The 15,339-nt window shown below is 30.8% G+C and overlaps 1 protein-coding gene across 6 annotated transcripts in view; it reads left to right on the top strand.

The window, feature by feature from the left end:
- Dscam2 (Down syndrome cell adhesion molecule 2) overlaps window positions 1-15,339 on the top strand; it is a gene marked incomplete at its 5' end in the record, with an annotated part of 104,947 nt that overhangs the window by 73,675 nt on the left and 15,933 nt on the right. For all 6 annotated transcript variants that reach the window (XM_014435712.2, XM_014435713.2, XM_014435711.2 and 3 more), the window contains 13 exon segments: window positions 150-269; window positions 3,604-3,777; window positions 5,018-5,168; window positions 5,542-5,693; window positions 6,223-6,354; window positions 9,104-9,395; window positions 9,569-9,747; window positions 10,304-10,444; window positions 10,523-10,681; window positions 12,655-12,772; window positions 12,877-13,055; window positions 13,144-13,298; window positions 13,831-13,951. In XM_014435712.2, the coding sequence (XP_014291198.1) occupies window positions 150-269; window positions 3,604-3,777; window positions 5,018-5,168; window positions 5,542-5,693; window positions 6,223-6,354; window positions 9,104-9,395; window positions 9,569-9,747; window positions 10,304-10,444; window positions 10,523-10,681; window positions 12,655-12,772; window positions 12,877-13,055; window positions 13,144-13,298; window positions 13,831-13,951 (2,073 nt within the window).

Here is a 15,339-nt window from a genome sequence, read left to right as displayed (position 1 = left end):
AATTTATTTTTGAAATATATTTTTTTTCTTCTTTTCTTCTCTTTTAATGATTTTAATATGATTTTTAATCTTATAATTTTTTATTATTCAGCATGCTTAATATACATTAAAAATCATAATTTTCTAACTTAGTTTCTGTATTGCTACAGTTCCTCCGAGATGGATTGTCGAACCAATGGATGTTAGTATAGAACGCAATAGAAATGTTGTTTTAGATTGTCAAGCCCAAGGAGTTCCTCAACCAACAATTATCTGGAAAAAAGCTAATGGTAATTAACCCTCATCCAAAGAATTACTTGTTCTATTTAAAATCATTATTACTGTGAAGAGTATTCCATAAGTATTAAGCTATATTAAAGGAGGTTAAGGTACATTTCAAAAGCAAAAAAAAGTATAAAGTAAATAAGATAGGTATCCAGTTTTAAGTATAAGGCTTTGTGTTACTTATATAAAAAGAAGTTTAAGATCCAATTGTGAGAGTACAAACAAAAATTCTTGCAACTGGTTTTGGTTAATATTAATTAGTTTCAGCATGTATCGGATTTGGTTCTCAAGATAGGGCTCTCAAGAGGCACTTTGTTAAAAAAATGGAAAAATCCTCCAATGACGATCCATCACAAGCTGGACATAACTTCTGTGGGTCCAAAATATGTTTGTTCAGACTGACAATTAGATTAATTGGATATTTACTGGATAGTCGTAGTTGGGCGATTATTCTCAGTAGGCTATGGGGAAATTTATTTTAGGTAGCTTTGAGGAGCGTCTGTTTTAATGAAAACCCTACCACTTCACTGGTTAGAAGAGGTCTTTACCTTTGGTTAATTCCCTATATCTATCCAAGATCTCCCCCATTCAAATTTTTATACTTACTGGATCATTGAAGGGTATCGGGTCAAACATTGCAAAGCTCTCCAATAGTTTCCTTGTATAATGTGTATCCATTACCCAATTATATTGCAAACTCAACTGGTTGTTGATATCTAGTTGCAGTAGCTTTAAATAACATTGTTTAATGAAGCAAATACAACTCATGTCAAGAATTTTTACTAACCAGGACAAAGTTTACTTTAAAATATGATATACCACAAGTTTGGGTTGTTTTGATGCAAATAAAGTAGTCACTTGTAGTACCACACTTGTATATTTTCCAATTCCTCTATGTGCTTCGAGGCCCAAATAGGTGCAGCAGATAGGATACAACTTAACATATTCGACTAGTAAACCTTCTGCCTGGCATCCTACAAGATTATTTTTGCCTTTGTGCAGGTACTTAGTACCGCCCAGATGTTTGAGTTGCTTTTCTACACTATTTGCTTCATTGCAGGTTAAAGAGTCCTGATGAATGCTATACCAAGGTATTTATATTCAGGTACTTTTTCAACAATGCTCCCTTCGAAATATACCCTTTTGCCTAAAAGAGGCAAGAGGGTATATTTCGAAGGGAGCAATGTTATTGCATTGCAACACCTGTAAGTTTTTAACAGTTTTGTTTTTTCTATATTAATGGTTAAAGAATTTAATTTGCAGTATTTATTTAAAATATTTAGTTTCAATTGGACATTGATCATAGAATCCCCAATTCATCTTTGGCGATATCCTCATTCCATGCACCCCATTTCTTTGAAAAACATATCTATATCCGCTGTAAGTAATAAGGGACTTAATCTCCCTGGAGAACACCCTAAGTAATTTCTATTGGCTAACTCAAATAAGTTCTTCATTTTACCTAGATGGTTGCATTATTATATAAATCTTCGAGCAATCTAATGAATTTGCCACTTATTCCGATTGAGAAAAGTTTGCTCCAAAGTTTAGAATGTGAGACTGAATCGAATGCTCTTCGAAAATCTACAAAACCATAGTAAACAGTGCGTGCATGTTTCAATAATCTAATTTTTGAGAGGGTGCTTAAAGCCAAAATATTGTCTAAGCAGCCTCTGTCCTGCCGGAAACCCGATTGAGATTCTGGAAGAGCATGTTTCTTGGCATCAGATCAATAATCTATTGTATAAAATGGAGGTGAAGATTTTAAGAAGGCTGTTAGTCCAAGCAATATACCCATATTTTCTGGGTTATTAAAATTGCCTTTTTTATGTTCTATTAAAGATATAACATTGGTCCATGGAAATTTTCCAGTTTGCAATACTTTATTAAATAGATTATTAAATTATTAAATTATTATAAATCAATTAGTCTCATTAATCATTAAATTAAATTATTATAAATCAATTAGTCTCATTAATCATTAAATTAAATTATTATAAATCAATTAGTCTCATTAAAAATCAATTAGTCTCATTAAAATTAATGAAATTTATTAATTTACTTAATTAAATAAAATAATAAATTGATAATTTTTACCATTTAGTACATGGCTTCATAATAATAAACTTCTTTTTCATAAAAACATTTATTCTTTATTATTTCTATTTTTCAGGAATAACATCCTTCCTTGCAACTTCTTTATTTTTATCACATGTGAACAATGTTTTAGACTTTTTTGCCCATTATCCATTTCTTAAAATAATCTTTTGGACAAGTGTCAACTTATTAAAAAAAAATTGTATATAATAATAAAAAAATAATAAAACCCTTTAAAATTTTTCTATTAGTGGAAATTCTGTAGTCCAGTAACCCATTTGCCTCTAAATTGTCAGAACACGCTTTAAACCTGAATCTTGCTTTTAATTTTGATAATACTTCAATTCTTGCTGCTGTCTGCAACCATAAAAACCGTCTCATCTCGGAGTCATTTCACATAAATTTAACGGAGAATTCTGTCAATCATAAAGTCGATAAAGACTGCATCTTCCTGACATACCGACACATTTTGAACCTTATAAAACCCTCATAATGCTTTTTTTTCTACATTCTGCATTTCAGAAGCCCACTTGCCTGTCATGTCTTTTATTCTGTTTTTATTTTCTAAATTCTCACCTCATACTTAATTTAATAATATTTTATAGTTACAATCCTTCCTTTTTCTTTTATATTTATGTATCTTAATGTTAATTTATACATCTGTTACCAGCTTAAGTATTATTATTATTATTATTATTATTATATGGGCGACAGACCATTTAGGTCTAAGGATATTTCCTAATTCATCACGCGTTACTTAACGTGGGTTTTCGTGGTCCATCCTTAACTTACTTAACCGCCATCTCCACTCCTCCCAATACAAATGGTTCACTCTGACTTTGGCTTCTGTCAAAACAGGTATGAATTCTATTTTCTTCATTTTATTCAAATCTTCCTTTTTCATCTAGATTTTATGAAATAAAAACTTTGCATAATTTAGACACTTCAAATTGTTTAAAAAAAGATAAATTCTAATTGTTTTTAAAGAAAATTTTGTTGATTTTACAATCCTGCAATTTATAATTGCCTACCTTAAAAATATTTTCTTGATATTGCTTACTATTCTACAAGAAGCATAATGCTTTCAAGCATTTTCTCCTTTTTTGTAGAGAATCGGACCATTACTGTATGATTTTTTTTTTCTTTTGAGATGTGCTTTAACCTCATTCAATATAGCTAAAGACTTACGCAACACCCTTTACTGTATTCATGATTTTCATTTATGAAATTTTTATTTGATAGGACTAAAATCAGGTGATTATGAAGAAATAAGAGACAGGATGTACACAAAAATTCTGAATAATGGTTCCTTGCTACTTCAAAATGTTAAAGAAGACAGAGAAGGGTATTACCTTTGTCAAGCACAAAACGGTATCGGTAATGGGATTGGAAAAGTTTTACAACTTAAAGTCAATTGTAAGTATTTTTGGATCTAAACATCATTCAAATCCAGAACTCCTTTGCTACCTAAAACATTTTTTAAAAATTCATAAAAAATTTTTTGAGGTTAATAACTTCCAGTTGAATGAAATTTGTATTAAATTATCATAACATGTAGTTTATTACATCAGAGTAATGGCTGTGCTAAGGAGAAGTGAAGATGCACAAATAAGTTATAGTAGAAAAGGGAGAACAGTGTAAAGAGTGACATGATTTCCTATATGAAATTATGAGGTTTAAAGTACATGAATATGGGACAGTGGTCCCGAAACGTTGTACCATGTTATGATAAGGTAATAAATACAAATCTATTAAATTAAATGATCTACTAGGTTATCTTTTAGTTATTATAAAAAAAAATGCCTAGCCTGCATAGAAACATATGTAATACATTAAATTTAAGTGCTTTGTATTTATTTTATTTTTGTTCTTTAATATTGTCTCTCATAAAAAAAACTGTTTTCCTTTTCACCCACACTCAGATCTCAGTTACAAAGCGCTGCCTGCAGACTTTAAATACTAAAACCCTATGAAAAACTTTAACCTACTTATAAATGGTTGACCAGTAAAGACAATAGCCATACTAAAAATTTGTTCAATGCATGAACCTAGTAAATAATAAATCCTGTAAAATATTTAAAAGTCCTGGATTCTACAGTAGTCAGACAATTTTAATTTTTAACAGCAGGTGCCTTTAATTAGGATATTATTCCCTTCAAATAAAAATTCATTTTTTTTTTATAATAATCTTATTTTGGTTTCATATTTACCTCCTTTTGAATATTACTACTTCTAAAATAAATCAAAACAAAAATTTCATAAACCAATTTATCTCCATTTATCGTGAAGCTTGTATTATGAAATTAGTGTTGTCTAAAAAAAATCTGTTAAGAACTTGTAATTTCAAAGAAATTAGTGTTTTGTGGACAACATTATTTTTTTTTTTTATAAGTTCTGATACCATACAGAGAAAATTATAATGAAGAGTTTATGAGTTAAACAGTAAATTAATATCATTGAGTTTCAAATTATTTGTTCCGAAATTATTGTAGGCTATTATACATTTCAATTAGTGTTCGACTGGTCTTTTCTTTACTCTTTTAATACATATCTTTCTAAAGGAGCCTATAAGATGCATAGATACTAAAAGATTTACATTGTAGAATTTAAGTTTAATAGAACTATTTTTAACACTTGTATATTTGTTTGATGAAAGCTTCTCCATATTTTTCTGGACCTCCAAGAAGTGTCACTGTTAAAAAAGGAGACACAGCAGTTTTAACGTGCAGAGTTCACGGAGACACACCAATAAATATCAAATGGACACGTCAAGGAAAAGTACCGTTGACACCAGCTAATAATTACAGGTTTGTAATGCTTTTAACTTACATGCATACATTTTAAATTAAACTATTTCATCAATACATTTTTCACATCACAGAATTATTCAGTGAGTTATTCAATTTTTGAGGAATATATAAAGTTTTATAATATGAATCTTTTGTCATGAATAATTTGCAAAATTAAAAGCAACACTTTTGTTAGATAAATAACCAATTTGTGTCCAAAGCATATTTTTATTGCCAATTCTTATTTTCTTTTAACATTTTCTTGGTTTTTAATATATAAAAGTACTTAGATTGGTGTTAACAATTTTTTTTTTTATTAACTTATGAAAAAAAGAATACTAATTAAACACAATTTCAATTCAATAAACAATCTGAACCTTCTATATTGCAGGGTAAATGTCAAACAAGAAGCAGTTCCAGGTGGTGTTATCTTAGGAGAACTGCATATTGCAGGTGCGGAGTCTGCAGATAGCGGTTCCTATTTCTGCCAAGCCATAAATCTTTATGGAAGGGATCAACAGCTTGTACAACTAACAGTTCAAGGTTAAGTAATTAATAAAATGATAGTTCTGAAAGTTTAAATATATATTTATTTGATTAATTATTTAATAATTGGCCTTTTTATCATGCTATAATAACATCTATTTATATTAATTGGAGAAGTTTGTTGGGGGGTGCGGTCAGCAAAGAACAACATAAATAAACAAAACCATATTTATTTATTTTATGCCGACGTTTTGACCTGAATTTCAGGTCTTCATCAGGGCTATAGAACAAAAGAGATAACAACAAAATTTAGAGAAACATACAATTGAAAAGGAATAGTATAAAATTATATGTTTCTCTAAATGTTGTTATCTCTTTTGTTCTATAGCCCTGATGAAGACCTGAAACTCAGGTCAAAACGTCGGCATAAAATAAATAAATATGGTTTTGTTTATTTATCTAGTTCTTTGCTGACCACATCCCCCGACAAACTTCTCCAATCATTAATCTACGGTCAACTATCTACACCTCATTATCTATTTATATATTTGATTTTTTTACTAAGCAATAAAAACTATTCTTACAGAGCCTCCTGAAAAACCTACTGAATTAAAGGCTGTGATGGTGAATAGTCGATCAGTTAATTTACAATGGGCTCATCAAACTGGTGATCCAACTGATGTTACTAAATACATAGTTCAATACAAAGAAGCTTCAGGTCTCTTGATTCAATATTTTATTATTTAACTTTTTTCTAATTTATATAAAATGTAAATATATTGCCATTTGCTTATTATTATTATCTTATTTAATCTACCTTAAAATTTTCAATAGTAGAAACATTATTAAGAATATTGTTACTTTCTTTCTGCTCACTCTGTGGAATCCAGAAAAAGATCTAAATATTAATAAAATAGGCCTATTCAGTGATTTTCTGACTAATACTATCTTACCTAGAGTTTATACTGTCTGTTGTTCTTCAATTGTCAAGATGACTGTGATACAAGGTCCTGGCACCAATTAAGACCTTGGCAATTCATGTTCATTAGGTTAGGTTTATTGGATAGGAGATTAATTGACAGTATGATTGGCGAGTTTTATGGGTATTAGCCATAAATCCTTGCAGGATGGAAACTCCATAAGGTATTCGCTTATAGTCCTGCAGAGGATGGCAAATCCTACGGATAGAGGATAAAAAATCCAGAGAAGGGGGTGAGATATGATAACACAATATACTTGTTAAAGCCACCTCAAATTAACGGTTTCTTTTTGTAGGAAAGCTTTAAAAAGAACAAAAAACAAGCTAGCGCATAATATAAATATTTATTTGGTTACAAAAACATAAATATAAAATATACAAAAGAGTTAGATTTAAATAATTAATAAAAGGCCTTTTAGACAAAAATAAAATTACAGAATCAATTCATATATAAAATAAATATTGGTCGACGGTCCTGAAGAAACATTTGCTATGTATCAAGGCATTAGCCATTATTACAACAACAATATGTCTTTTATTAAGGTTTTTCGCCATCTGTCCCGATACCTGGTCAGGGTAGGAGCCTTTCAAGGAACCTTTTATTGCGTCCCTGGATATGTACACATCTGTTTTTAGTTTGTCACATTCCCTTATTAGATCTACTTATACTTAAGTGTTACAACAAAAACGACAGGTTTTGAGGAAGGATCAGAAGCCAATTAAGCAGGTGCAGGCCCTTCCTGGACATGTCAAACTTTCCCACCCCCTCTCGGGTCTGAGGGCCTGAGGAACGCCTACCTAGGGAGCGTTCTGTCACCTATGGCCAATGAGGAATTAGATTCAAAAATATGGTAGCGCCCCAAAAGGGAAGTGGGAGAAAGGGGGCAGTACAACTAGACCAGGAAAAAGGGCAGTGAAGAGAAAGACTTAGATGAGAGGTGACCAGGCTGGACAGAAAGAAGCAGGAGAAACAAGAACGAAGAAGGGCAAGATGCACTTCGACAAGACGAAGTCGTAAGAAGGAACATGAGATCTGGACATCCCTTATGAACAAGACGACACCTACGGAACTACATCCCACGGCATGAATCATTCAAATCAGCAGCTATAAGTATAAATTAAACAATAAGCAATAATGTAATAATCATATTTTATGGCAACCACTTATCTGAATCATTTTAATATCATTTATCATTGTATCATAACATCATTGTAAATAAACACCTTGTTTCTTAATATAAGTAATATACGATCATATTACCCAATACCACCCCTTATTATATTATATAATTAATGCTAACAATATTTTATAAATATAAAAGTATTTAATTGGTAACTGGTAAAAACACAAAAAGCCTCTGGAAAAGAATCAAATTATAATAATAGTTTTTACAGGACTCAATATAAATTAATTATTTAACTTATTTTTGGATAATTGCTTTCAGTGATTATCCTGGCATCCCGATTAAATCCCGAACAGTAAATAGCATGTTGATCCACTCCGATAGGTCAGAGGAAGATAGTTTTCTGTCAAGATGTTTTGGTCGCCTCACCATAGCTCTAAACACCCTGCTACTCTCAAACTGTTTCGAAGTTTGTAGACCCATGTATATACTGGCTCACCAACAGTGGGAATGTACAAAAGCCAAGATGGCCACAATGACACTTATTGAGGGCAGACAGGGTCTAGTTGTTGTAATGAATTATACGAGCCGACTAATTGGCAACAATTCATGTTCCAGTCAAAGGCGAGAAACGCAGAAAAGGTCTGGTTCCAGACTGTAATGTCGATTAAAACACTCAAAATGTCCAAAAAATAACACCAACTGAATGCAGACAGGGCTGGTTAGGAAACTGTAATGGCCGCTAATACTAAATAAATACTATTTACAAGAAATCCACAAATTAATTATAAAATATGGTGTTAATAATAATTATTCAAAAAATAGCCCTAGAATGTACTGAACTTCTTATTACCATTATCACTCTAAGGAGGAGAATCCTTGAAGGGGAAATAGATAAAGGAGTTAAGTTTTTATTAGTCATACTTCTGGACTTAAAAGTGCTATTGAGAGATGCTATGCATAGGAGGTTGGCTTTCAGATATCACATTCTGATGAAGTGGAAGTTGCCTCAGCTAATGACCAACGAGCACTACTCATACATATTTATATTTTTTTATTTGTAGCAGTGGTTCATCCATATACTCGAGTAGTAATCTTCTTCTACCTACATCTTATCCTACAATGTCAGATAATATTTTCCTAACTTGGAGGTGTATTTAAGATTGATTGATTTAAGTTTTTTTCCTTTAATTTAACAGAAATAAAGTTGTATTAATCAATTAAACAATTGGTTTCTTTCCATTTTTCTTGCAGATATCAGCAGTTTATTATACTTCCAACAAAATATTTTTTTTTAAATCATTGGAATTCTTTTTCAAGCTGCTTATTTTTGTTAACATATTTTAACGTGACTTCTTTTATAGGTTCTTGGCGGCAAAATGAACTGAGTGGTCAAGTAAGAGGAGCACTGATTGAGAATTTAAAGCCTGCTACTAAGTACTTAATGAGAGTTATTGCAGAAGGCCCTGCTGGAAGGAGCTCACCATCCACTGAATTGTGGGTTCGAACTGAGCCACAGAGACCAGCAGGGCCTCCTCTTGGACTGTCTGTACGTCCTGTCTCTTCTACACAACTACATGTCACCTGGTCACCCCCTCTTCCTGATTTAAGGCATGGAGATATTCAGGGCTACAATGTAGGATATAAAGAAATAAGGTGACAAATATTATTACTTATATTTGTATTTATTATGTTTTATATTACCTATTAGTTAAAATCACAATACAGTTGTTGGCCATAAAACACCAAAATATATAGATATTTTTCATGTTCTATCCATTTTATCTTATATCAACTATATATATTTCATTATAAATTGCATTTTTTAGTGCTATAAATACTAGTTACAACCTGACAGCAGTAAGTGGTGATGGCGAAGATGGTACTGGAGAATTATTACTCGGAGGTCTTGAAAAGTACACCAGGTACACAATAGTAGTTCAAGCATTTAACCAAGTAGGTCATGGTCCTCTGTCTGAACCAGTTTCTGCTCAAACATTGGAAGATGGTAAGCAGATTTTCAGTTCCCTAATCCATAGTCTTTTAAGATTTAGTTCTATTTAATTTAAGATTTTTTATTACTTAATTAAATAAAGATAAGATAAATAAAAATAAGACTTAAGACTTTTTACTAACTAATTAAATTTCTTGTTAAATGGGGAAGTCTTGTTGAGTGACAATGTTGCATTTTAAGTTAAATTTAAAAGTTATTTAAATGAATAGAGGTTAAAAAACTTTGATTTGCAGTTTTATCTTGTTGTAATATTTTTTCTTAACATTTAACTTGGTATTTTTTCCCCCATATGACGCAATACTAACATAACTCAAAAATCTAACTTTTGAGAAAATAGGTTTCAAAGTTTTAATTTTTATATTAAAACTTATTTTCACTTGCTATCCAATAAAACTACAAATAATTTAAAACCTAAATGTAATTCATAACATTGTATTCTTCATTTAGCTTGATTTTTATTAAATGACAACTTATTGGAATATTCATTTGTTTGAGGTTGTTATTTATTTATTAATTGTTTGCTTAATTTTATATTTCGTGTTTGATACAGCTCCAAGCGCTCCTCCTGAAAATATAAGATGCACCGCCTTAGGTTCACAATCACTTCAGATCAATTGGCAGTCTCCTCCTATACAACATTGCAATGGAATAATACAAGGTTACAAGATACTTTATGATACTCAAGACCCTGGTAAAATTATATAATCATTAAGTTATTTTGTAGATTTTTCCATATATTTTTCTAATTTACTTGTATTGATGTTTTTAGAAATAGATATTGGTCTAGAAACTAGAAAAACTTCAGCACTTACAATAATACTAACTGGTTTACAAAGGTATGCCAATTACTCCCTCCAAGTTTTGGCATTTACTAGGATTGGAGATGGTCCATATACGAAATCCTCATACTGTCATACAGATGAAGATGGTAATTTGGTTAAATAGTTTCATCACAAATCTTAGATCTGATATGTAGTATTTATTTTTTCATGAAGCACATATTTTAAAGCTATTTCAAAGCTAGCTCAAACTTAGTATTCTTGTTTAAGCTTTAAATCCTTTTTTTTTAAATTATCACTGAATACAATTAAACAAGTTCATTGTCGAGTTGTATTAATCGGTTGGTTCTGACAGAGGATAGTAATCCAGGCATCATAGGGCAAGCTAATTAAATAAGGCATTCAGTCATAAAACATGGTAACTTAAAAAAATGCAAACTTTCACAATGTTAAAATTTTTGTTAATTACAGTTTAATGTTCCACATTAATGTTTTATATCAGTTTTAATGTTTTATATACAGTTTTAATGTTTTACATTTCGGTCTTTACTGGAGTCACTTTCCAGAATTTGATTATATCATTCCTTTAAAAATACACATTTCCTAAAAATTCTTTTCGCAATCCATTAAATTAATTAGAGCTAAAAAATCTTGTGAAGCCAAAAACTTCATTTCATTATACATATCTGATCATACATTTCAATAATAATAATTCAAGGCTAATTAAATTTTCTATCTTTTGAAATAGAAGCTCACTACAAGTCCTCTTCATCCAAAAGGTCTCCCAATTCAGTACTATATTTAGACAGTATATCTTAATCGGCATTCAAGTTTGATTCATCCATTTCATCTTATGTATTGGTACAGGACAATCCTCTGCAATTATAGCATATTGGAGAACATTTTATCACTTGCTTCCTGCAACCACAAGTATTTTGACACTCCTTTGAACATTTGCAGGCAGTATTATTAATAAGATCCTACGGAGCTTGTTCAACCGTTGACAATAATGTAATACTCAGTAAGCCCATTGAACTAGAGCCATCAAATGATCATTCCAGAAATTAATTTGTAGAAAGCCCTCCTTGTGTGCTCAGCTTCTTCATTTGGAGAAAGTCGAGCCAGGTTTAAAATATTTATTACCAGGAATTTGGTGTATAGTTAAAAGCACATTTCATTCAGAGAGGATGATTAAAGAAACGATCTACAAAACAGCAGTTACTTTTTTCAAGCTACACAGACTTTATCTATAGTTGCATTACAGCTTTTAAATATTTTTATAGTTCTTCGCTCTTCACATCTGTTGAGGAGCTTTGCCATCTTCATCTTCTCTGGTCTGATAACAGATATTGCATCACAACCAGTGAAAGCTTGAAGAAATAATATATTTTCTTTAACTTTATCCAACATTTTGATGTGTCCTAGGATTTGAAGTCGGTCTCTGACTTTCCTTTTCTAGACTTCAACAGAAACAATCAGTAATAATTATCTGAAGATCTACCTTTTTTCCTTCTATAATCAAATATTCAGAACGTGTAATATTTTCTTTAGCACTTTCTGCAACCTATGATGCTTGTTGGACAGTTATGTTTTCTTCTGAAAATCTCTGAATTTAATGTTGAGATGAATTGTTTTATGTTCCCTTCATTGACATTGTCAGTAACATTGTTTCTTTTAATACTACATTGGCTGCAATTGACTTGTTTCTTCTAAGAAGTTCTGCAAATTTAGTATTCTTCTCCTAGGGTCTTCTGGACAAGGAATTTCTGATTCCGGTTCTATAATATATATAATATATTATGGGTTACTGCATGAAGTATGTTTGCTTGTACACAAACTCAAATTTAAAAAAAAATAGAGTGAATGTCAAGATTATAAATATATAATCTTAGAGTGTATACATAATCTCAATCTTGACTTTCACTGTTGTAATATATACATACATTATATTTAATGTGAATTAAATACCATTAAATATAATCTTCTCAGCTTCCAAGACCTCAACGAGATTATTTATTATAATCATTCAATCATAAATTTTCATTAATAAACAAAGTTACATGCCCTCTCTAGTCCTATTTTTAAAAATTAACTCTATATGTATATTTTTTCAAATTTATAGCACCAGGACCACCTGAAGATATCAAAGTAGTTGTAAGTAGTCAACAGTCACTCTTGGTTTCATGGCTACCTCCAATGCATCCTAATGGTGTTTTGGTTGGTTACACACTCTATACAAGGTAATATAATACCATATTACCATATTTTCTTTTTATTCAATGTAAAGTATAGTAATTTATGATTACTAGTGATTTTGATTTAGTTTAATAGAAATCATTTTAAGGATTGTAGATGGCCAAGCAGAATTAAATCATGGTAAAAGAAGCATTCCAAACAGTCAAACAAGTTTTGAAACTAAGCATCTCCAGCAGCATGTTGAATATCAGTTTTGGGTGACAAGTTCGACAAAAGTTGGAGAGGGTCAAAGCTCAAGGGTTGTATCCCAGATGCCAAGCAATAGAGGTTTGTACAATGTTTGTAATCATTGTGACACCACAAGACTGATCTTAAAATGGCTATTTTTATTTATTTTGTTTTAATTTATTCTCAGTCCCTGCTAAAATATCATCCTTTGGGCAGATTGTTAGAAAACCTTGGCATGAGACAGTAACATTACCATGTATGGCTGTTGGCAATCCAACTCCAAAGAGAGAATGGCTAAAAAATGATGTCATCTTACACTCAATGCCCAATCATAATGTACAGGTTAGAGATTATACAGCACTACTTAGTATTTACTATATGATAGCATGCATTTAATTGAAAAGCTAACAGAATGAAATATGCATTATATATTCTTCTATTTCCAATTCAAGGTGACAAATGCATAGTACGACTTCTTAAATATTTCTTATTACGGGTACATAAATGCTGCCTATTTCTCAATAAAAAAAGTTTATCTTTAGTTTATAGTCAGGTACATCATAGAGACATGATTTTCTATCATCACTAAGCCTTCATGTATTGACATCTAGCAAAAGCTACAGGTTTTAGTTACCAGCTGAGTTGTTGAAATGATAAGTGTTACATTGGTCCTTTACAGATTATTGGGAAGAGTTACACATGCTTCTTCATCAAGAAAAGGTTTCACTCTTCTTTCCAACATATATTTTGAAGACACCAAAAAGATTTTAGAAAAATCCCAATTCAAATTCATCAGTTCAGCATATTATAAATTATTAAATACATTAACATAAAATTTATTTCTAATCATTTTTTTCTTCTTTTTTTTTTTAAGGTGCTAGAATCAGGAGAGTTGATTTTGTCTAGCTTAAGTAGAGGAGATTCAGATAACTACACTTGTCTTGTAGAGAATGCACTTGGTTCAGATCGAATTCATTATTCCCTGATTGTACAAGGTGAGGGAAATAAAAAATTCAAATGGCTATTTCTAATTTATTTATCACAATAATTTTGAACATAATATAATTTTCTATCTTACATTGAGATTTAATTTTTTTGTTTAATTACTGATGTAAAATTATTTTTTTATTTTTTTTTTTTTATGATGTTTAAATCTCTTGAACTATCATGCCAAATTTTCTTTATATTTCAATGACCTGTTTTTAATTTTTTTCTGGTTCTTCACCTACTCAGTTCTGTTTTTCATTTGTAACTCAAACCTTTTCATCTTTTTTTTTTTTAACGACTTTAATGTTTCTTCATCTTCAAGGCCATTGAGTGTAATTTCCATTACTACCGTCTTAATAGCTGAAAGATTATTGACTTTTTTATGATATGATGGTCAAGGGAGAGGAAAAGTCAAAAGTAATCAAATGAGACAAAAAGCAATGTGTATCTTCATTAACCAACGTTTTGGCCCAAATTGCAAATGTTTGTCAAATCCCACATTGAAGAGACCATGGTAGCGGTGTGTGTTAAGGTGAAACCTTAGTAATTTTCAGTCTGCTGTGGCACCGATATGATTCAGGCCTTAAGGATAACCACTCTGTATGTCAGAAATGGTCCAGGGTGTACAAAAAAAATCCCATACTACTCCAAGGCAAGGAAGAGATAAAATCCATATTAATACCAACAAGAAATGTAGAAAAATAAAGATAAACGTTATTTTTAGGTATTTTAACTATTCAATCGTTTATACCACTTCACGACCAAAGGTAAGGAAGTATTGTACTCAAACAGTAAATTAAAACAATTGTCATGAGAATTGAAAATTTTTACTAGTTGTCAATGTTACTTATATGTTTTAGAGAGTTTCTTGTCTGCCTGTAGTCAAATCTGTGTTTGGGCATAATTGATCAAGCTGTTAATCCAATTTTGATGAAATTTTAGGTATTGTATAGGTTGATATTTAGATGGTGCCATATCAATTTTCCACTTACTACTTTCACTAATACATGTGCAAATCATTCTCCTAAGCAAACTCATACTTTGAATACCCCTCTTCCAATACAGCCCAAATTTGGAGGAAAGTTGATGATTAGTGGAAAACGATCTAGAATCAATTTTATCTAATACCATTCTCTATTTTAGCTTATACATCCATAAATGTATTTTCATTGACACACCTATACTTCAAAAACAGTTTGTTTGATTTGTCCTTTTATGCGCTAGTTAGCAAATGAACATATGCTACTTCGTGTCCCACAATAGACTATTTTTTCAGTGAACTAAAATAAAAAACAGTAGTGAAAAACAGTGTCAGTGTAATAATAAGTGATACTGCTCACATGAGAGCTAAAATATAGGTGAGTTGTCGCTTATTTATAAAATTGTAGTGAACAGT

This window comes from Halyomorpha halys, unplaced genomic scaffold, assembly GCF_000696795.3.
Source record: "Halyomorpha halys isolate HHAL.00 unplaced genomic scaffold, Hhal_1.1 Scaffold1657.1, whole genome shotgun sequence".
In the NCBI taxonomy this organism is placed as follows: Eukaryota; Metazoa; Arthropoda; class Insecta; order Hemiptera; family Pentatomidae; genus Halyomorpha; species Halyomorpha halys.
This window is presented reverse-complemented; position numbering and strand designations above follow the sequence as displayed.